General features: G+C 44.6%; 1 protein-coding gene across 1 annotated transcript in view; it reads left to right on the top strand.

Annotated features, from left to right (window-relative positions):
* TNFRSF21 (TNF receptor superfamily member 21) overlaps positions 1-24,434 on the top strand; it is a 68,047-nt gene that overhangs the window by 22,451 nt on the left and 21,162 nt on the right. Inside the window, exon 4 of the mRNA XM_042986521.1 lies at positions 23,388-23,653. Within this exon, the coding sequence (XP_042842455.1) occupies positions 23,388-23,653 (266 nt within the window). The remainder of the gene's footprint in view (positions 1-23,387; positions 23,654-24,434) is intronic.

Raw genomic sequence — 24,434 nt, 5'->3', positions numbered from 1 at the left:
GATTATAGACACCCAAAGCTTACTCTACTGGTTATCATCCGAAGCTGGACCCTGTGTCTTCTACCGAGTGGTCAGTGTGTGCTGATACAGGGTAGAATATTTCAGTTTTTCCTTTTTTCGAAGGCTAAAAACAGCTAACAGGACGTGTCCCAGCAGCTAAGTTTGATGTGACGAGTGCAGTTTTTAACTTGTGGTAGTAACTTCCCTTTCTTTGAATCCTCGGGGGCTCAATCCAGTGGGATCACAACCTGAGCCGAAATCAAGAGTCAGACGCTCGACCGACTGAGCCACCCGGGAACCCCTGTGTTGAGTCTTAAAAATGTTTATGCCCTTTGCCCCAGTAATTCAGTTTTTGTGAATCTCTCATAAAGGCATAGAGCGGAAATACTAAAAAAAAGATTTGAGCCCAAAGACCTTAAACTTTTAACTCAGCATGTTGTGTAATAAATAAAAACTGAAAATAATCAAAGGCCTAGTTTTAGGGAAATGAATAAGTAAATTATGGCATATCCATGTAGTGGAATACAGTGTTGACATTGACGATTTAATGAGGTGTTGTTCTTTTTACCCGCGACATAGGGAAATGTTTACACTAGCTTAAAAGAAAAACAACATAGCCAACCCAGGCTACGCACTTTACACAATATAATCCTGGTTCTCTTAAAATGTTGGGAAAAGACTGAAAAGAAATACGCCAGAATAAAAATAATGTTTCTTCCAGTTTGGTGGGGTATAGTGGAATGTTTGAGTGCTGTTTTCCCCTTCTTTATTAGTTTTCTGTTCTTTTCCCCAAATTTTCTATAATAAGCTCATGCAATTTTTATAATCAGAAATTTAGGGAAAGTTAAAAAAAAAAACAAACCCAAAACTCATTTTGCTTCCTTTTGCTAGTCTGAGTGAAAGTCAGACTGGGGGGAACATCCTGTTTGGGATAGAGCCTGCATAGATTTGAATAAGATGTCTCTTTGCAGGCAACCCAGCTGGGGAAGGAAGGCTTCAATTAATTCTCCCCTCCTTTTTCATAAAACGTAGTTTTATTTGGACATAATTTCAGACTTATGGAAATATTGGCAATAGTACAAAGAATACCGATATACCTGTGCCCAGATCGACCGGTGGTTAACTTTTGTCCTTTTGCTTATTTGCTCTTTTTATATAAAATTACATACAGACTTTGTGTTGTGACATGCGTAATAACACAGACGAGTTTGTTACATATAGCATAATGTTATATAATATATATAAAATAGTGTTACATAATACGTAGTGTATATATGCAGACTGTCCCTGACTTAATGATGGTTCAACTTCAGGTGTTTTGACATTATGGACGTTGCCAAAGTGATACATATACACATTCGCTCCAAATTGTACTTCAGATTGTGAATTCTGGTCTTTCTGGGCCAGTGATGTGCAGAATGATACTCTGTCATGATGCTGGGTGACAGGCATCTCTCAGCCACACGGTCACGGGGGTGCACAACCAATACACTTATAACCCTGATGTACCCAAATAACCATTCTGGTTTTCACTTTCAGTACAGTATGCAGTAAATTACACGAGGTACTCAACACTTTATTATAAACTAGGCTTGGTGTGAGATGATTTTGCCCAACTGTATGCTAATGTAAGTGTTCTGAGTATGTCTAAGGTAGGCTAGGCTTAGCCGTGATGTTTGATAGGTGAGGTGTATTTTTCTCTTAGTTGAGAATAATGAGTTAGGTGTATTACATGCATTTTCCACTTACTGTATTAAATGATACTTTCAACCTGCGATGGGTTTATCAGGATGTTACCCTATCACAAGTTAAGGAAGACCTATATACATATGTGCATGCCTACAATAATTTTTCTGAGTCATTTCATGGCCCTTTAAGCCTAGGTACGTTAGTATACATTAAGTTTTTAAATGTTTATTTTTGAGAGACAGAGAGAGACAGAGTGCAAGCAGGGGAGGGGCAGAGAGAGAGGGAGACACAGAATCGGAGGCGGTCTCCAGGCTCCGAGCTGTCAGCACAGAGCCCGACGTGGGGCTCGAACCCACAAAGGGTGAGATCGTGACCTGAGCTGAAAGTTGGACGCTTAACTGACTGAGCCACCCAGGCGCCCCAAGGATACTCTCTTTAAAAAAACTTAGTCATTTTCAAACTTAATAAATTTAACATGGATACAGTATTTTTTATTTATTTATTTATTTATTTATTTATTTATTTATTTTTAACGTTATCAAGAGCTCCTGGGTTTATTTATTTATTTTATTTTTGGATACAGTATTTTAATTCACTGCCCATATTCCAGTGCTGTCAGTTGACCCAGTAAAGCCCTTGATGGATAGTGTACCTTTTTCCTCTGGTCCAGGATCGGTCTAGGATCAGCTATTTCATTGAATTGCCTTCTAAATGGCCAGTCAGGACACTTGTTCTGATATATCTAATTAGGAGAACACGAGCAAAGAACATCTTGCTGGATTCCGTAAGTGTCCGGAACCCTCCTCCTACCTTATTAAAAACGTGACTCCATTCCTGTAGTATTTGCACTTACAGATTAGATCGCGGTCATAGCTGTCAGAATTCTTGAGAACACTTTGAGTTGAAGAAGTAAAACTGGTTGGCAGTAGAAAGCAGCTTAATTCAGTGACCTTTAGGCATTCTTAGGACCACCTTGTGTCCTGTGCCCTTGTGTCCCATGCCTGTGTCCTTGAAACAATCTCCTGTCTCGTAAAAAAGAATGGAAGTGCCAAGTCAAATAAAACCATAACTCCTGCATTCAAATCAGTACTTCGGGATTATGCTTTTCCAGCTAAATCACAGTAGTCTCATTCGGGTACAATGATCTCTTCCCGTATTTAAACTTTTCCCCCAGGTTTTTGCATTGCAATGTTTATATTGCAAAAAGTGTGAAGACCTAAGGAAGGTCTCTTCTTTCCAAATTGCTATTCTCAAAGGCCCAACCAGGTAAAATCCCATTACAAAGCGAGGTTCTGTTTAATAACCGTCCCAGGGGCTCAGAGAGGCCTCTAGAAACAATACCTTGTTGATCTGATTGCAGTGAGTTCTGGGCAGCAGATAATCCTGTATAATAAGATCTTTTTGTGATCCTCACCCATTTCACAATGAGTTGTTCATGAGGATGAGAGGGGATAAAATCACCTAGCCCTGGGGCGTGCTCTATAAGCGATCATGTACATGTAGGACGTCACTTATCTCTCCCTACCTTAGCAACCCTGGCTGTGATCCTGAGTGCCTTATAGACCTTCAGCACTCTGACGCGGGGCCATTGGTTCCCATCCATTTTCCCAACAAGAGCCTCTCCTTTATTTGGCCCCACTCACCCCTCTTTACCTACTATGGACTTAGATTAGGGGTTTTAATTTTTTTCTGTGCCATCAGCACAGAGCCTGACTCGGGGCTTGAACTCACGAACTGTGAGATCATGACCCGAGCCGAAGTCGGACGCTTAACCGATTGAGCCACCCAGGCGCCCCAGGTTAGGGGTTTTAAAGTTGAATTCCTGCAAACTGCAATCCTGCGTTCACAGAATCCTAGTGTTGGAAACACCAGATGAGATGTTATATGGCCAAGAGGTTCGAAGACCGAAGGTGCTGTGGTACTTGTATGCTTCCTTTTTGAAGTCGTAGCAATTTTATGTCTGGTTGATTGGGTCTGGACTGTGGTTTCCTGTAATGCGTCTATTGCAGCAACAGAATTAGAAGTCCCTTCAGAATTTTAAAAAATTTATTTATTTATTTTGAGAGAGAAAGAGAACACGCACGTGGGAGCGGGAGCGGGAGCGGGAGAGGGGCAGAGAGAGAGGGAGAGAGAGAGAATCCCAAACAGCTGTTCACCATCAGTGCAGAGCCTGATGTGGGGCACAGTCTCACGAGCCATGAGATCATGACCCAAGTTGAAATCAAGAGTAGGCTCCTTAACGGACTGAACCACCCAGACGCCCCAGAAGTTTTATACATAAAAATCTATGTCACTCTCTTTTACTGCATCATGAGTGTCCTCAAGATGTATGTCTGTTGTTAATGGTCCATTTGTCATCGTTTTGTCACTTTTAAAAACGTTCCTTCTTTCTGTAGTATAACCCCAACGTAATGGGTCAATGGTGGGACCAAAATGTTCCATTTAATTTAAAATGAAGAGAGGTGTGGGTTCACATTCATTGGGAGGTCACATGGGAAACAGTAGTTTTTGTTTGATCTGCTTTGTCACAAAAAGCACAAAAGCAAAGATAGTGAAATTTAGCCTGTGCACAACTGGCCATACATTGCAATGCGAGAGGCTCAAATGGTCTCAAAATAGTCTCTCTATTCCCTTCCTGGTAACCATGGAAGAGAGAGAACTGTAGCTGAGGGGATGACTGACGACGGGAATCTGTCGCCGCTCTCTCATGGCTGTTCCTTCATGGGCCATTTCTAGTTACCTTTCCTTCCTTTCTTCCCCTTCTCTCTCCATTCCCACTTCTCTCTCTTCTTCCTTCCTTTATTCCCCCTTCTCTTTAGCTATTTGCAAAAAGTGTGAAGTTGCGATCCCGAGCAACCTATTGTCCGAGGGATTTGGAAGGGGAAGTTTGAAAGGCAGGGCGGGGAGTGGAAGTCACCCTGAAAAATGCTTCTATGGATAAGAGAGGAGAATACAGACAGGAGGCTCTGCGAGGTGATAAAGGGAACAAAAAATGGACAGTATTTCTCCTCGATCGTATTTCCTTTCTCTCTCAGACTTCAGGATATGGAGAAAAATGAGGAATAAAAGAGTGAGAGACCAAAGGAAGTGGATTTATCTCGTTTAAACTGAACTTGGCTCCTGACTAGCACCTTCTGAGTTCTGTGTCTCGGGGAGACAGTAAGCATTGGCCAGGGACAGTGAGCCCTTCCGGTGTGGCTACTTCAAGCACATGACATATAAGGACAGCGGCATCTCCTAGAAATTGACTGCAAAAACAATAGTACACGCGGCTGGTGCACTCTTTCTCAAGCAACTCTTTCGCAACAAAAGGGTAAAGGACTCATTCTGTAGAACTAGATTCTAAGATGCTATTTCTTAACTCCTTTTGCTCTTATTGTCTGGCGCTGTTTAACTATTTGTGTCTATGTGGTTTGTCTCCCCACATTGTTTCTAAGTTCTTAGAGAGCAGACACTGGGTTTTATTGTGTGTCCCCAGGCCTGGGCAATAGCACAGGGCCCTCAGACGGGTGGTCCGGAGTCCAGCTGGCCCGTGTGGTAGCCATCCGAGCTATTGCACGTAAAGGTAAAAGTAACTAAAAAAAAAAAAAAAAAAAAAAAATCAGTACCTCAGTTGTGCCAGCCACCGTTCAGGGGCTCAATAGCCACATGTAGCTAGTAATTGCCAGATTGGACAGGACAGCTCTGAAACATTTCCATCATAGAAAGTTCTATTGGATAACACTGGTCTAGAGCAACCATGAACTAATTAATCTACCTAATCCTTTTCCAGGTTGCATTGTTTTCAATTCAGATATTGGATTTTTTTCCTTTGGCTCATAATCATATTTGGTGTAAGGGATTTCACATAAAGATCTTAAGGTGGCTTCTTTACACGAAATTGCCGTAGATACCAAGAGTTATTATTCGGAGCTAAAGGAAGCTTTCGTGACAGTAGTGCTTTAAAATATGCAAAAACCAGCTACAAAATTTGCTGATATTCCTCCATCTGGTATGCTTCTTCAATGTGGAACACTTGGGCTCTTGGACACTGGAGAGCTGGGTGACGTGAAGAGAGGGAATTAATTCGTGAATGCTTCCCGGTGCTTGCATTTAAGCAGAATGCAAATGGCTTAGTCTTGTGGGTGCCCTCAAGCAAGGAAGCCAGTGGGAGGCGGCCCTTGGTTGGGTCGGAGGTGAGAGCAGCAGAGGCAGTGGAGGCCAGGGGTTTGGGGAGGAGAGCAACACTACACTACACTACACCCTGGAAATGACAGCAATAAAGCTGGGTTCTAAAATTCTAGAATTGCCATTCCCTGTCCATTTCAGTGAAGACCTTTCACTTCTCCGGGCCTCTGTTTAGAAGGTTAGAAAGAAGTTGTTCTCATATGCACTTCAGAGCAAGGTCTCTGGAGTCTGGTTCCACTTAGTGGCTGTGTGATCAAGATCAAGGTCCAGTTATTTAGCCACTCGGTGCCTCGTTTTCCATGTGTATAGAATCGGAATCATACTAACAGATCGTTTGTTGTGGGAGTGAATGGAGTGTGTGCCCAGCGCTCAGTACGTTGCCGGCCATGTGGCCCGTGGTCTGTAAGTGCTGGCAGCGTTGAGGGCGGTGATGAGGATGGTCGAGAAGTGACTCGTCATCGTCACTTCTGTCCTCTCTGGTAGTCTCTCGGTTTGTTTCCTGACTCAGTCACAGAAATAATGGCCACGAGTCTCCTTTATAGTGCGTGCAGCTGTGCTTACATAGCGTCAAAACTGCTACCTTAAAAGAGCTTACTGGAAATGTGGTTTTCCCTCCATGCAGGGTATGGTTCCTTCTTGGTTTACTTAATCTGCTGCTGGAGGCAGTGCTCTCTGAAATGGCAGAAAGCCTCATAGACAATCAAACAAGGCTCCTTATTGGCTTTATATTTAGATATGGACTTATCCTTTCCATGGTAATATTTTCTCTACGCTCTACTGGGGTCGGCAAGCTAGGACGTATTTCAGCATTCGAAGGTTATAAGGTCTATGTTGCTATACTCGGCTCTGCTTTTTTTTTTTTTTTTTTTTTTTTAAACGTTTATTTATTTTTGAGACAGAGAGAGACAGAGCATGAACGGGGGAGGGTCAGAGAGAGAGGAGACACAGAATCCGAAACAAGCTCCAGGCTCTGAGCAGTCAGCACAGAGCCCGACGCGGGGCTCGAACTCACGGACCGTGAGATCGTGACCTGAGCCGAAGTCGGACGCTTAACCGACTGAGCCACCCAGGCGCCCCTACTCGGCTCTGCTTTTATGGGATGAAAACAGCCTTATAGGCAACATGTAAATGATGGACGTGGCTGTGTTCCAGGAAAATCTTATTTGTAGAAATAGGGGGCTTGTCCTGCACGTTCTAGTTGGCCAGCCCCTGATGTATACCATAGTGTTGTCTCTTAGCAGCTTTTTTTAAAATAAATTTTTTTAAATGTTTGTTTATTTATTTACTTTTATTTATTATTTATTTTTGAGAGACAGAGAGAGACAGAGCACAAGTGGGGGAGGGGCAGAGAGAGAAGGAGACACTGAATCCGAAGCAGGCTCTGGGCTCTGAGCTGACAGCACAGAGCCCAACGTGGGGCTCGAACTCACAAACCATGAGATCGTGACCTGAGCCGAAGTCAGACGCTTAACCCACTGAGCCACCCAGGAGCCCCAAATGTTCATTTATTTTTGAGAGAGAGTGTGAGAAGGGGAGGAGCAGAGAGAGAGGGAGACACAGAATCTGAAGCAGACTCCAGGCTCTGAGGTGTCAGCACAGAGCCCCACGCGGGACTCAAACTCACAGACCGGGAGATCATGACCTGAGCCGAAGTTGGACGCTCAACCGACTGAGCCACCCAGGCGCCCCTCTTAGCACTTCTTTTTGTATCTTGCCTCCCGGTGCCTTGTATGGCTTGGAGAAGCAGTCTGGTTCTTCTTGGACAGCTGCTTGAATTCTAGCCTCAGTGTTCCACCTTATGTTTAGCAGCAACTATTTCCCAGTCTGACTGCTGAAGGGCTGAGTTATAAAACAGGACCATCGGATATGGGGGGGGGGGGCAAGGAAAAGGTGGCAGTTACCCTGTATTTTGCTGAAAAATTACTCCAGGGTTTCTCCACCTCCTCCTGATAGATACTAGTTTTTGCCAAGAGACCTTAGTCTCACCTCGTGGGTCCACCTCATGGGGGGTACCTGCCATGCACCTGCTATATCTTGCCTCTTAGGCAAACCAGAGCCATAGAGGGAGGAGGCAGTGGTTTGGGGTGCAGTCTGGTCGCCTACCTTTCGTCGTTCGCTCAGGGGACGATGTGCTTTGTGTGGAGAGAGGGACCGAGCGAGGCAGTGGACACGCACAACCAACTATACGCTGCAGCGCGCCCCTTCTTTCCTCAGAAGCTGAGAGCGTGCACGGCTGCATTGAATATTTTCTTCGTTCAGTGTCCGAATAGTGGTGTTGAGGAGAGCTGGAAGGGAGGCATGCCGGATTGCTGCACAGAGTAAGAATATCTGAAATACAGTCCCTTCAACAAGCATGAGCTGGTTGAGTGGAGCCACGGGCTTGTTCTTCAGAGGCTGGATCGCGGTGCCCAGAAGGCGCCACGGCAGCAGAAATGACACTGGACTGTGACACCTGAGGTCCCGATCTGGGTCTTCTACTAAAAGGCTGCTTGATCCTGGGAGGAAGACTTGCTCTCTTTGAATCTCAACTTTGAAGAATGAGGAAACTTGAACCCAACACAGCAGGGTCATCAGATTTTGGTCTGCATGATCATTTTACTGTAACCGAGGACACTGCCGTCACACTGTTGTCTGTCCCAGTGTGATCTGCCCTCATGGATCCTGCAGCGGGCTGTAGAGTGGAGTACAGGGGCTTCCGGGCCGAGATAAGAGGCCAGGCTTAACCCCAAACTGATGCCAAAGAAGGACCGCGTGCTCACTGCCACGCAGTAAAGCTTTCCCTTGCGCTTACCCTAGAGTAAGGTCAGGGCAGCGGAAATTTCCACCTAAGTCAGGACACGTGGCTAGGGAGGACCAGGGGAACGTGCCGATAATCGTGCATGCTTTTGGAGAGCATGTGAGACATTTTTGTAGCGTGGTTGGGACTGGCCGGGGGGGAGCTACTTTTGAGTCTTTCAGTCCCTTCAGATGTGTCACCTTGATTGCCTAAGGTGAAGCTGTGTCCAAGGCTCTCATCCATTTCTGAATTATTATGCTGAGGAAGGCCTTGGTCTCCTCATATGGGCGAGGGACTCCATTCCCAACAGAACTCCTGAGAACAGCTTTACCCTGGTGACACAGAGAGCATACCTGGTAAGTGCTTTCCTGCCTTGGAAAAGTTAGTCGACTCTCGTCCTGGCTGGAGGGCGGCCAGCAGCTCATATCCACCTGTCATATCCATCTGTCAAGGCAGCTTCCAGGATACACATGTTGGGGCAATACCCCCTGGCAGTCTAGCTGAGTATCAATGAATAAGTTCAGACTTCTGCTGAAACTCTCTTTAACTTTCATATATATTTTTACAAGTTCTTATTAGTTCTCAGGGAGGATTACTCTCCCTGTCAAGGGGTTCTTAAATTACACATTTAGCACAGATCCGTGCAGCTTTGTAATTTGTTGGGACTATGCTTAAAATGTTACAGGATAATCCAAAAATAATCCTTGAGGATGAGGGAAAAAATGTCACTCACAGATCAGTGGAAGGCTGGGGTCATAGAAAGAATTTATCTCGCTTCCAGAAAGGCAATGTCCAAGTCTGGTTTCACCTGCAGGGAATAGGCGAGGCGCCCTGCTGGGTACTTCAGAGGCCCAGGCAGAGCTCTTGTCCACAGGTTTTGCCTTACGCCTCGACAGCCAGGCATTTCTTATTTCTTCAGGGGAAAGTGCTATGAGAGACATTAGATTGGAGAGGAGCTAGTCTCCATCTTAGTTACATATTTCTCCCTCTTTGTTGAGTCTTTTGCTGTATTATCTCCCGTTTCAGAGTTGTCATCCAGATGTTGACTTGTTTTCCTGAAAAGGAACTCAATGGTCAATCTGCCTGATTCTGAATTAGCTGTACTTTGGCTGAAGTAGGGGACTATAGTGTCTGAAGTAAACTCTTCCTATTTGTAACCAGGGTTACCTTTAAGGAATCCCAAGGCAAAACAAAAAAAAAAAAAAAAAAAAAGAGGAAATTTTAAACGTGACTCATTATTAAACTGCTTGACTTCTGTTATTTTTCATTTAATTATGTGTGTGTGAACACCAAGGTTAAGGTACGGTCCAAGGACTAGGCTTTAGTAACATAGAAGGTATTTGGTTTAGTTTTATTTGGGGAGAGCTTCAAGTTGGAGATCGTGTGTGTGTGTGTGTGTGTGTGTGTGTGTGTGTGTGTGTGTATTTGTCTAATCTACCATTTTACAGAAGCTGAAACTGAGTGCCAGACGAGAACAGTGACTTGCCCAACGTCATGTGGCCAGTAGGCTTAGAGAAGAAACTAAGGCTGAGTCTCTTGGCTCCTGGGACAGTGCTTTTTATATTTCACGTGTTGCTTCTCTGGTCAAAGGACTGCAGGGTCCTGCTCAGTTCAGAGGCTATCGGGGTTTGAAAGCAATTACTCCTGTTTCTTAAATGACAGCATGGAGAGGCTGTTTGCCTGTGAGAATACTGAAGGCTGAGGCTGGGGGAGCAAAAGAACTTAGCCCTTTGGCCACAGGGACTCAGAAGTGGATGGGGGGGAGAGACGAAGGCATGTTTCAGAAGGGGACGTCTCCCTGGATTGCCTTCATGGGGATGGTGATGGTCCCTAGGTGGTCATTCATTTGGGGGGCTGCAGGTGGTGGCGGTGTTCCGCTACCTTTGCTGAGCCTCTTAATTGGATGATTTCCGGCTGCGGGAGGTGAAGAAGCTGGGAGCTGGAGATGAATTAGATCTTGGCTGCAGGTGAAAGTAAAGAAGTTCTTAAAGCTCTTGCAATATACATGGAACTTTCCCACCTTGACCTTGAAGAGGCAGAGGCATTCTCCTTTCATTGATCCTTTCCTTACACCCTCATGGCCTGCTTCTCAGGCACTCAAGCACCTTTCTGGCTGCTCTTGACATCCTCTGACTTTAACTCGGTTTTACTCAGAAATGTCCTCGCCTAGGATTATTCTATAAGCAAATTGCTCTCAGGGAGCCTATGTAAGGCCTTGGCATTGACACACTGGTTTGGAGGAAGGGAGAGAAAGAATACACCAGGGTTATCGGATGCTTACTGTGTGCCAGGTACTGTTCTGTGGGATTTATATGTACTTTCTCATTTAATTCTCAGAACAACCTTATAATGGCAGGACCGTGCCCATTCTACAGCATATTAAGAACGGAGGCACAGAAGGATTACGTGACTTGACAAAGGTCCACACGTCAAGCCAGTGGTGAGCCAGGACTGGCACGCAGCTGGCCTTGGATTCTGAGCTGGTCACTAGCATGTGCCGCTGCCTCTCCCACGTCTCTCCATTGTTTGGAGGAGGAAGAGTGGGCAGAAGGTTGAAACCTGGGCTATCGTCAATCTATCATTGTAACCGATTTCTCCTTTATTTCCACTTGTCTCCTTTCCTGTGACCCCATGAAGGGGAGTCGGGGTTGGCGGGAGACATATTCAAAAGATTTATGTTCAGGGAAGCAACCAAGACTCAAGAAGGACAGGGTGGGTAACACTATGCTTGGTCCCGGGAGGCATCATGGTGCAGTGAGAGATGTGGGCTGATGGGTGGATTCACCTGCGGTTTTGACTCTCCGTCCTGACTGTGCAACTATGCCAAGCTACCAAACCTCTCCTCAGTTTTCTCATCTGTAATGTGGACATAGCTCCTATCTCATGGTGTTGTTGATGAAGACTAAATTATGAGATCATATGTAAATATTGATAAAGCTGCCAGCTCGGCTTGCTTCTCTTTCTCTTTCCTCACAGGAAGGTCAGGAAGTTGAGCTGTACTAAGCATTCGTGGAGAGCTGAGGCCAGGGTGGAGGGACAGTTGTATCCGATGTTTAAGACAAGTAGAACTCCATCGAGGGTGACATTTAATGAGTCCTGTGGGTCAGGAGAAATGGCTGCAGGGGAAAAAAAAAATCTACACTAAGAACGGTGGCCATAACGTGCCTCAAAGCCCAACTGACCAGAACAAAAAGAGCTGGAAAGAAACTGACAGTGTGGCACATAGTCTGTGACTCTCAGCATTCTCGAGGCCGAGAGGAAGGAGTTTTGCTCACCCAGCCTGCTCCCGTGGTTGCCTCAACAGTGCAGCCTGGGGCAAGGGGGAGGGGGGAGGAACCCACCATGCTCAGGGGACATGTGCAGTAGGACAGCATTGGCTTGGAGGGAGGCTATGCAGAGGGAAGGACCTTGTGACCATGTGGAGCCCGGTTTTGCTCACTGGTAGGATGAAGGGCTTGGCTTCAAGTATCTCTAACATCTTCCGTTCCAAAATCCTGTCCTTCAGCGCTGCAAAAACTGACCAGTGAAGTTAAGAACGACCCACGACCAAACACCAAACTGCTTCCGTGTCTCAGGCTTGAAACCTGAAGATGGAGTTCAAGTTCAAGTACAGCTCAGCTGGCTTGGTCGTTAAACCTCTTATTTGCATAACTTGATTGCATAACTTTATTTGTCTAAGATTGATATCCCAGTCTGTCTGTAAAGACTGTTCTTTGGGAAAACAGTGCTGCCTGAGAACCCGGACATAATTTGCCAGTGCACTTATTTAAAAAGTTCAGACACTGTCCTTGAACGAAGCTATATTTTAGGGGTTGAGTTTCTGGTAATATGTGTTTTGTTTCTTCCATCCTGTTCTCTATCCTTACCCCGCTGCTCAAGCAAAGCACTACCCAGCAAATAAGTAAAACCTATCTCTTCTTTAAGTGTTACTTACGAGCATCATGCTTGGTTCTGGGTCCTTATGAATACCAACAGTAGGCTTAGGAAATGTGTTTCCTTTCTTCCCAAATTGTGGTTCCTCCTTCAGGATGGGTCAGGTATGAGAGAATGGGTCTTTACGGGGGTTGTGAAGGAAACCTGTCTCTTGGATTCCCAGCTCTCATAGCCTTCATCCTCTTTCCGGGGAAAGCAGCCAGATGCAGTCCAGTTGGGACTGTGTTTCTGGCATAAATCTTTCCCCAAGGTTGCAGTAGTTGGTAGGGGACAGAGGTTGAGTAACCGGAAGCCGTGCCCTGGATATATTTGAACAATATCAATAGACTTCTTCAGTCAGGTTTCAGGGAGCACTTAAAACATTGCAATCGAATTATGGAAACTACCATATGCAGCATTCAGAAATGATGAACAAGTGAAGTGTGTTAGGAATTTGATAATAAGTACTCGACTCATTTTTTTTCCCCCTAAAGTGATGTTACGGGATGCTTGTTAGTGCTGACATAGGCAAGATCGTGAGAGTAATTCTGGGGTACAACTGTGACTAGTAAATATATTTTTCTAGCCTTATAAGAAAGGCTTCTGTTACCATTAAGTTTCCATTGTTTACTTTGCTTCAACAAAGACTTACCTCATGCTTACTGAGTGGCATATCCTGTTCTACGAATTTTGTATTTGATTTTTATTTTTTGAGAGATTTTTTGAAATTTCCCATGAATCACCTGAGGCTAGAAACTTCTAAATTTCTATGCCTGATTTTTTTTTTTATCATGTTCTATTAAGAAAATTTTATTTCCCTTAGCAAAACCCAACTTGTCTGAAATAAAACAACTACAAAATTGTCATCAATAATGAGTTCTCCTCTGTAGAAGTTACACCGATTTCCTACTTTTCACTTTTCTCTTAAGCTTAGGCTTGGAGGGCTCTCGTAAAAAAAATAAATAAATAAAGGCCGTTACAGATAAGTCAGAGGTGATGGAGTCCTGCTAATCTGAAGCCACATCTGTTGAACTTGGTGGTGTTCTCAGCCCCAGACAGCAGACAGCTGCAACCAAAGAAACCTTCCTTCTTTGCCTCAAGCCTCCTTGACTAAAAATTCCAGACGGTCACCTCTCTGTCAGCCCAAATTTCCTATGGGAAGTAGACTTGAAATGTAAACACCGGGAAGCTGGGCTGAAGGGAGCAGATTGTTCCATTTTAAGAGGCCGCTGTGTCCTTTGCTCCATCGCTGGGGCTGCCCCACCATAGTTATTTTACAGTGGCAGGAAGAGACGTTTTTTCCACCTCCCCCCCTTACCCCTCCGCCTTTTCCACCTCTGCCTCCACTAATGCCATTTCCCGCCGACAGCACCTATCTGTTTAACCTCTGAGGATGTCTGAGGATTATGCAGCCGAAAGAACTGTTGCAGGAGAAAAGCCTCTTATCACTGGAGCCTAAAAAGCATTATCTCGTGCACAAAGTGGCCAGGGATGGGCTTTTGCCCTTGGGAATCGCAGGCTGCTGTCCTCCCCAGGCCCACCCGCTGATGATGCTTCCTCTGGGCTTTAAGGGGATGGTATTTAGTTTTAAGTGTATATTTTATTTTGTAATTTATCTAACTAACAGCTTTTGCATTTAAGCTCTTTGGAAAACAAATTAGTGTTTTCCCCCACAGAGGGCTAAAATACAAATAGAAACCAAACCAAAAAAAAAAAAAAAAAAATCCTTAAAAATCAGTGCCCTTGAATCAACCTGGTCAGGTGTTATGTAAGCAGATTTTGCAGAGGAGGAGGAATTTCTAGATTTCTGTTGGTTGTTCTTCTTGAGTAATTGGTTTTTAACATTGCAGGGTATGCACAGAATTTGACATATTAAGTGTGGATGCTGTGTCGTATTGTAAAAAATAGGCGGGTTCAAGTTTATAAGTTAAAAAGATAATGACTCTTTATATTTTATCAAACCTAAGACACCACTGATGGTGACATAACATTTTTTAAAATACCACTAAGGGGGGCGCCTGGGTGGCCCAGTTGGTTAAACGGCCAACTTTGGCCCAGGTCATGATCTTGTGGTTTGTGAGTTCAAGCCCCACGTCAGGCTCTGTGCTGACAGCTCAGAGCCTGGAGCCTGCTTCAGATTCTGTCTGTCTGTCTGTCTGTCTCTCTCTCTCAAAATTAAATAAACATTAAAAATATAATACCACTAAGGAAGAAAATCCACTGTAACCAAGATATGAAAAGGCATTGACTGAAATATGCATTCAGATGTCTTAGAATCAGTGAAATATGGCAGTATTTTAGCTACAATCTTGTGTCTTTTCTGTAGAGTCTGACCACATGATTTTGTCTGTTCAGTTCAGTTTCCTCTGAATCTGCATGGCCTATTGGCAGCATTTAACGTTCTTGATCCCCTTCTCCTTGAAACATTTCTTTACCTTGGCCTCCAGGACACTGTTCTCTCCTGGTTCTTCTCGCACCTCTCTGGTTATTCCTTCTCCATCTCCTTGGCTAGTTCCTCCTCTTTAACTTGACCTATAAAACAGTGGACAGCCCCAGAACTCAGGACTTGCACCTCTTTCCTACCTGTTCACTCTCCCTTCCTTGGTGGCTAAGGTCTTTAAATACCGTCTATCTGCTGGTGATTCCCAAGTGCATCTTGGTTCTTGAACCTGAAAGTAATATACAAATATCCTCTCCCTTGCCCGATAGACCCAGATGTCTAGACGTTTGACACCTAAGACGTTTAAACTGAATCTCAAACCACACCTCCACATCAGTTACCCATTGCAGAAAGAGGCCCCTCCAGCCTTCCAGGTGCTCAGCCCAAAATGTTAGAGTGACTCCTTCTATCTCCCCCCCATATTTAGCAAACCCAGTAGCAAATCTCATCAGCCTTCCCTTCAAAATATATTCAGAAGTAATATTTTATATTACTGAATATATCTATATTCAGATAGTAATATTCCTATCATTTTGCCCCTCGGGCCCAAATGACTGTCCCTTCCCTGGGGAGATCGCTGTGACCTCTGACTGGTGGCTTCTATTCTACCTGTATCCCTTCCATGTATTCTTGACAGCAGCCAAAATGACCCTGCTCAAATGGAAGTCAGATGGTGCCATTCCTTGGTTCAAACGTCTCCAGTGACTTTTTGTTACATTTTTCTCCCCAGCATGCCTCACTGTCTATCACGCTAAATATCTTACTACTTTCCATATCTCCCAGTGGAATGCAGGAAAGGCTTTTGTTATGCCCTGTACACCACAGTGTCCCCAGTGCCTACGACAGTGGCAGGTGCAGAATAAGGGCTCGATATGTTTTTGTCGAATGAATAAATGAACAGCTTCAAACACAGACTAAGACCAGGAGAAAGGAGGCATCTTGGGCCTTGTGCTTTTTGTTTTCCTCCATGGAGTGAAATACAAGGTTATTAGTTTTCCCCACAGCATCAGTGGTATCTATTTCTTCCATCTGGAAAATTGTCTACTGTTTTCATAGAACTTGTCTTTGGTAGACGGCCCATCATTAGCTTTATGAGACCTTTGCACAGTGGTTTTTTTTTTTAGTAGCTTTTGAGATTCATCTGAGCTTATAGTGATTGTCCATTGAGCCTTCAACAAGATAGTGATTAATTCTGCTTCGGAAGTTACTTTTCGAGTTAAAATGAAGTTTAAGCAGTTCTTTCAACTTTTGTACTTCAACTAGAGGAAAGGAGTATTTTTAACTTGGGGCGTACTAAGCTCCCAAGTGCTGATAGTTTCCCGTGTGATGCGTTGAGAGTGATTCCTGTTGATATCCCATTTTTAAAACCATGCCGTAACCATACTAGTTACTACCAAACACAGGTGCACGTTTTTGGTGTGTAGCTTTTATTTATTTTATTTTATTTATTTATTTATTATATTTTATTTTATTTTATTTTATTTTTTGTTTTAGTTTTATTTTTGAGAGAGAGAGACAGAGTACGAGTGGGGCAGGGACAGAGAGATGGAGGGAGACACAGAATCCGAAGCAGGCTCCGGGCTCCGAGCTGTCAGCACAGAGCCCGACTCAGGGCTCGAGGTCGCGAACCACGAGATCATGACCTGAACTGCAGTCGGACGCTTAACCTACTGAGTGACCCGGGCGCCCCGGGTATGTTGCTTTTAGAAGCACTTACTGTGTAATCGGGCCAGACAGACCTTGGTCTAGACAGCTTCTCTCCGCAGGAGGATTTGGCTGCAGGGGCACACAGTCTGGGAGACTTTTTCCTCTGGTGCCTGACATGGCTGTGGCGGACCACCCTCACTGGGAAGAGGGCACTGCCAGAGGGAGAGGCTCTTGCACAAGAACTGGGTCCCCGTGCCAGGAAGCCCAGGTTCCACCCATTGTTGACCACATGAGATCTGGCACGGTAACATGACGAGGCTGTGTCAGCATGTGGCCCCTCTGGTTCTCGATGGCTGCAGTTATAGAGATTAATGAGATGATAAAAGGTGGGGGGGGGGTATTCAGGCAAGAGGGGAAACTTCAGAAAAAAAGGCTCCCATTCATTCATTCAAGATGTTCGTTGTAATTCCCGTTATGTGCTAGGCTCTGGCAGGTGTTGGGGATAATGGTAGTCACAGCCAACGTGGGGCTCAGGCAGAAGAAGGAGGTCAGAAAAGGCACCAATGAGGACATGACCATTGGACAGGGAAGAACATCAATTCTAGGAATGCTAAAGCCAGGCTTTTATTTAGATTTCCAACTTGCTGTACATTGCTCTGTACATACGTTGAAACATGCTGTATCCATCTTTGCCCCCGTACCTGCAGTTTGTAAGCTTGAGGTCACAGCATGTGTTGATAAAGAGTAATGTGGGGGGGGGGGGGGTAGGAATTAGGATGATGGTAGAAGGGAGATAATCTTGAGCTCATTTCTCCTGCTCTTTCTTTCTTTCTTTCTTTCTTTCTTTCTTTCTTTCTTTCCTTCTTTCTTTCGTGTGTCTACATCGCAGGAGATGGCTGTGTGTAGAGAAACCAGCATAGAGATAATTATGGAGTTATCTGTCCAGGGAGGAGGAAGTTGTGTATTAATTGCCTCTATGGGAATTTTCTCATTATTCGTCGCTCTACCTCTCTTTCTAAGAAGAATAATGAGAACAGACATTACATTTAACAAGTATGGGAGATGCAGTGGGAATGCTCGAATCTTTTAAATGATGAGAATTTGGTACCATCACAAAGCTTGTAACCTACTCATCTTTTCCACGCACCCGTTCTGTTGAAGCCGGGTGCACGGCATGAAACCAGGTGCTGTGTTGTGGGTTACAGATGGCCTTTGTTTCCATCATCACTGTCCTTCATACCTTGTCCGGGGAGGCTTTAATGTGGGTTCTCAATGATGGCACTCATTTCAGTTATTTATCTCTAAAAGGAAAGAGCTTTAATACATTCTCTGATTATAAAGGTCAGTTCAGGTTTTTATGAAAAGAGGTGGAACTCTTTTTTTTTTTTTTTTTGCATATTGGAGCTGACATTGGGCTTAACAAAATGAGCCTCAAATTAATGTTGTCACCCAGATGATATCTGATTCAGGATTTTAGGATGCACTAGAAAAATGCCATTGCTTCCACAATAGCTCAGTCAATGACCTTCTTCATGCCTCTGTTCTTGAGTTCCCTGGTGGCCAATCTGGGCAAGGTCAGCAGTGAGTACTGATAGGATGCCCTGCATGTTGCAGGGGCAGAAACATTTTTCTTTCACATCTGCCTTTCTGTGGATGGTGCCCTTCTGTGTGGCGGTGCCCCTTCTGGTATGTGCCAGTGAGGTTCCAAAAAGCACAGGAAGCCAGGATGCTGGTGCTCGCCTTCATTGTCAAGTAGACCTATAATCCCTAGGTCTCTGCAAAACCCCTGCCACCTTTCAGGTCCTTTGTCCCGACGACCTGTCTGTGCAGAGGTGGAGGGGACAGAGGAAGCGAAACCGATGTGCACTCAAGCTCTCGGCTGGACGGTTTTACTACCCGATCCCATAAATCTCCTTACCTACCCTATGAGATCAGAGGTGGCATTGTCATTTTACTGATGTGGACCCTGGAATCTTAGGGGTGGTCATTTGCCCAAGGTCACACAACTAACAAGTCATGGCATTTGAAACCGTATCTTGTGATGACTAAGTTCATGATCTTTCCGCTACCTGCTCCTCAAAATTCAAAAGCCGTGTCCTGGGGCCAGGGCCACCTTCTCACACACAGCCCCTAGCAACTATCTGGCAGATAAGGGCTTGTTTGACTCCTATGCTGATTTCTTTAGAAGCTTCATTCTCTGAGCTCCGGGACCTGACATCACAGGAAGAGCAAAGTTAAGCTTCACACCTTTGTCAGCACTTCCGTGGGTGGAGGGATGTGTTATTTTTCAACCTAAGGAATGAGATGTGGCATCCCTTTCAGCTAAATGAGTCCCATCTATTCAGCTCCTCTGTCTCCGGGATAGATAGAAACTTGGGACTTGGATAGGACAGGTGACCAGGACCAGGGTTGGTCTCTCTTTCAGTTACCCCCATTTCACATTAATGATTGGGGCGAGAACTCTCATTGTCTTGTGTGTGTGTCGGCAGGGTGTTTCTTTTAACAAGATGTTTTTCTAAATCTTTATGCCATTTGATAATCTAGCTATGTTCCCTTTATTTTTTTTTTTTAAATGTTTATTTTTGAGAAAGAGAGGGAGAGAGAGAGAGAGAAAGTCGGGGAGGGGCGGGGGGTTACAGAGGATCCGAAGCAGGCTCAATCATGACAGCAGAGAGCCCGATGCAGGGCTCAAACTCATGAACTGTGAGATCATGACTGGAGCTGAAGTCGGACGCTTAACCGATTGAGCCACCCAGGCGCCCCAAGCTATGGTCCCTTTTAAGTGCATCTGCTTCAGGGGGTGGCAAAGTACAGTGTGTGGGCCATACATAGGCCACCCCCAGTTTTTGTAAATAAAGGTTCTTATAGGCACACTCGTGTATCATCTATGGCTGTTTTCACGTTACAACAGAGTCGAGGAAGAGACCTCGGCCAGAGATCATGGCGGTACTCAAAACCTAATATATTTACTGTTGTCCTTTACGGAAAACCTGTGCTGACCTCCCTTTTCTTCCCCTCTAAGGGCACCATAATTTTTAAAGAAAAGAAATAAATTTACTAGCCCCACAGAAAACTTTCCCAGCATCTGCTTGGTCAGTAATAACAGGCCGGGAAGAAGCATACACACTGTATCCAACCCCAAGTGCATTCATAATTTCAGCATATAATAAAGCTCCTGTCCTACACCACGTTCTCTATTAACAGTAGAGGTACTACTAACTGGCTAGCTGATCTCGAACCAATAATAAAGTAACAAGATAAAAAGAGGACCCATTTCCCCGGCATCCAGTTTGACAAAGAGAACCTTGTGACTACCTCTGAAGTCCCTTCTGGTTTCGTTACCCGGTAACCTCCGCCTCGCTCCCCCAGCCCCCACGTAACTATCTCAATGTGGTTTAGTTATCCTACTGCTTTTCTCTATAGTTGTATGGCTTAGTTTTGCCTAAAACTCCTTTCTAAGTAAAGAGCACTTCCAGAGCCCATCACACTTTCCATTTCATTGGCATTACTTCACTTTCTTGGCGATATCATTCTTTCTGCATTAAAATTCTGTAGGGGTCATCAGTCCAGCAAACACAGTAAGCCGCAGTGGCCGCTCAGCAAATATTCTTGAAATACTCCACAGGTTTTTCTTTCCCCTTTGTGGGGATGGGGACCAGGGGCCGTAGGCTCTTGGGCCAGTTCAGACTGGCCCGTCTCCTGCTGGGTTGTGATCCCCTGTGGTGTGGAAAGGCTGCTGTTTTAGATCTATCCCCTGTGCAATGGGAGGGGTGGTGGTGGGGAAGAACATTGCTGACCCAGAGCAGCTCATGTGCATTGACTCTCTTTTTTTCTCACGGTAAAAAAAAAAAAAAAATGAGGGGCGCCTGCGTGGCTCAGTCCGCTAGGCGTCCGACTTGGCTCAGGTCATGATCTCGCCGCTTGTGAGTTTGAGCCCTGTGTTGGGCTCTGTGCTGACATCTTGGAGCCTGGAGCCTGCTTCTGATTCTGTGTCTCCCTCTCTCTCTCTCTCCCCTTATTCACGCTCTGTCTCTCTCTCTCTCTCTCAAAAATAAACAAACATTAAAAAAATAATAAATAAAGAAATAAAATGAGACCTGATCGGTGGGCCTTAAATTTAGCTTCCAGTCAGTTAGTTGAAGGAAAGTTTCATTGTATCCATTCTTTGTGTTTTTCTTTTTTTCCTCCTTTTTCTTTGTTTTGTGACTGAAACAAAGTATAAATACTGGGTCTGGGGAGAGGGAACTGTTGTTAGGTTTGAGCCTTTTAAACTCTGTAATTACTCTATAAAGGCTGTGTATTTGCATCAGAAATGCATTTAGTCTTAAGTTTTAGTGTTTAGCATATGGAGCATTTATAATGACGGGGTGCTTCCAAAAATAAATCAACTCTATAGAAAATGTTAATCAGCCCATCCCCAGGGACTCTCGTGAGTATCTCCATTGTACAAATGAGGAAATGGACATGACAGTTAGTGGTTTGCCCAAAGCCACACTGTCACGGGCATTATGAAGATTTAGGCAAAAGTCCCATGTACAAGAAAATGCAGTCATGTTTTCGTGTAAGACACTGTGGGCCTTAGTCAAATTAACCTAAATTAAGATTCAGGGATGAACAAGCCTCTTGGTATTTGGAAGAACCTACCGCATCAATCACAAAGAGCTGGCTGTCTCCTTAAAGTTACCTGCAGGGTTTTAAATAGGACATAGACTTTTTTTTTTTTTTTTTTTTTTTTTAGGTGTCTGTTGCTTGAAATCAAAAGCTCTGTATCTGGCTAAACATTGCCATGAAAATTGAAAAGCAACTAGTTCAAGTGTATTTCACACTGCCCAGGGAAAATCGTGTGGAAAGTACAGTAATGCCTCGATTTGTGGCATTCTACTCTTAGAATTGACAAGAAAGCAGCCTTCTACCAGGAACTTATTTCTAAAAGCCAGTTGCAGGGGGTTGGTTCAGGATATGTATGCAATCTTGCAGATAAATCTGCCTCTATAGGTTTGCATGGCAGAGTAAGGATTGACATCGAGGAAACACAAAGCTCTCCATTTTCAAAGAAACTTCTGGAATTAGTGTTGCTCTTTTCTTAGGCAAACATTGAGAGCTAGTTTTATAATTATTTTCCCCAAGAACTGACTGAATCAAAAAAAAAAAAAAAAAGACTTTTTCCCCTTGGTTAACCTCTAGTTAATTAAAAAATTCAGTTCTCGATCCCAGGAATCTTCCCTCTCTTCTCTTCTTTTCTTCTTTTCTTTTTTTTCCCCTAAGCTTCACGTGGGAGCTTGACTCCTTTTTTTTTTTTTTTTTTTTTTTTTTTGAGTAGTTAGTGTTTTAAAGACATAACAGTTAACTATAATACCTCCGGTATCTGGGCATGGGAGCATGGCCTCATTCAAAGACATGGTACTGGCTGAGAGGGCTCACCCCCTGTTGTGGTAAACCTGCCTGCCAGGTGTGAGGTTCTCTGTAATGCCGTGGATCAATTTGGGCAAAGCCAACGTGTAAATGCCGAGAGAAGGTGCTGTGTACAGGAAGACACCAAAGCGTGTTGCTAAGGGAGAGCCACACCTCACAGAGGGTCAATGTCAGGCACTCACCTCGAGCTTGCAGCTGCCGGGATTTGACTCAGCATTTCACCCTGCGTTCATCAGTTCTGGGTCCCGTAGACCCACACTGACGGAGTTTACAAGTGACCGATCCACCAGAGTGACCATATAATACGTGACCCAGTGAGTCAGGTTCAGTTCCGACCCAGCTGCCTTTGTGCTGTTGGGCAGATTGTCTAACTTTTCTAGGTGCTGTGGTCTTATCCGTGTGATTGGAATGTTAACGCTTTATAAAGATGTTCCAAGAGCTAGTGCCTGAGACATAAAACCGGGGAGATAATAGCTATTGTTATTATAGTCTCACTTTGGTTGTTGTCTCCATTTTAACTGTGCAAGTCAGCTTCGGAGACTGAATAATAGATGAAAAAATTGCTTGCTGAGCATAGGATTAGAGCACAAGGAGCCAGAGGTTCTTAAGGAGTGCCTCCATTGGGCTGGAATGGCTGGGCATACCGTCAGTTGACATAAAGGACATTATTTCCAGAATCTGAACACTCTACCCAGATGGTTCTGGATAAAGTCCACTGCGCTTTTAATCCATGGCTTACTTTTTTCTTAATCTCATGAATTTCTTAATTTCTTAATTTCACCACTTTTTTAGTCCGGGGGCCTCTGGTTACACTTTTTTTTTTTTTTAAGTTTTATTTATTTATTTTGAGAGAGAGAGAAAGGATGTGCGGTGGAGGGGGAGAGAGAGAATCTCAAGCAGGCTTGGCACTCTCAATACGGAGCCTGATGTGGGGCTCAAACCCGTAAACCCATGCAAGATCGTGATGACCAGAGTCAGACGCGTAAGCAGCTGAGCCACTCAGGAGCTGTGGATGCACTTGTTTTTAGCAGTAACAAAGGAGTCCCTGGTTCTTTTGTTTGGATTTGGCTTTCAAAACATCGTTTTGGGGGCTATTTATTGTACTTCCAGGAATGTGCCTTCTTCTGGTTCCATACTCAGGAAGTGAAATTTATAGGAGGGTACCTGGCTAGTCCCTAGGAGGGGCTGTGTATGTTAAGTGCTTATAGAAGGCAGTCCACTCCCTTGGATGTTATTACAAGGGGAGAGCATGCTTCTTTTAGGTCATTAAAACAGTCGCCATATATAAAGACCTTCCCTCGTGTGCCTGTGTCTGTTTTTCATTTTATTTTCTCTCTGGTTTAGGGATTGACATCCTGAAGCTCGTAGCAGCCCAAGTGGGAAGCCAGTGGAAGGATATCTATCAGTTTCTGTGCAATGCCAGTGAGCGGGAGGTGGCCGCTTTCTCGAACGGGTACACGGCCGACCACGAGCGGGCCTACGCAGCTCTGCAGCACTGGACCATCCGGGGGCCTGAGGCCAGCCTCGCCCAGCTCATCAGTGCCCTGCGCCAGCACCGGCGCAACGATGTCGTGGAGAAGATTCGGGGACTGATGGAAGATACGGCCCAGGTAATGTCCCTGGGTTGTTGGTCTTTCCAACTAACTTTTGGGTCCTTGTGTTCAGATTTTACCAGGTGTGTATAATAAGGAAAAATACAGATATTGGGTGTTTGGGTCACACGCACTCCCCTTCTGGGACCGTGTGGTTCTCCGTGGTTGTACGTTATGATCATCTAGAGAACTTTAAAAAATTTCTGGTACTTGGATTCCACTGTAGACCAGTCGGATCAGAATCTGTAGGTGGAGCACCACAGATCAGTATTAAAAAAAAATTTTTTTTTAATTTTTTTTTTTTTTTTTTTTTTTTTTTGAGAGAGAGAGAGTGTGCGTGAGCAGGGGAGGGGCAGAGAGAGAGGGAGACAGAATCCGAAGCAAGCTCCGGGCTCTGAGCCATCAGCACCGAGCTGACGCAGGACTTAAACTCACAAGCCATGAGATCATGACCTGAGCTGAAGTTGGATGCTTAACCGACTGAGCTACCCAGGCACCCCAGAAATCAGTATTTTAAAAAGCTCTCCAAATGGTGTTAATTTGGAGGCGCAGAGTTGAGAATCATCGTGTTTGGGGTATGTTCTGTCTTCAGACTATGCAGCCAGATCTCGTTATCCCATGTACGGTCTCATTTTGCACAACACACCTGAACAAATCCAAGAAGGAGGACTTTTTTTTTTTTTCCCCTATTCTCCCCTTTCCCAACCCTCCCCCAGGATATTTTTTGTGATGTAGTTTAGGAGGACTCAATCTTACCTTCTGAGGTTGCACGTGGTGCTGACAGCAGTAGGTAACAGGA

Source organism: Panthera tigris, chromosome B2 (genome assembly GCF_018350195.1).
Source record: "Panthera tigris isolate Pti1 chromosome B2, P.tigris_Pti1_mat1.1, whole genome shotgun sequence".
NCBI lineage: Eukaryota > Metazoa > Chordata > Mammalia > Carnivora > Felidae > Panthera > Panthera tigris.
Note: the sequence above shows the minus strand (reverse complement) of the source record. Positions and strands in the feature narration are given on the sequence as shown.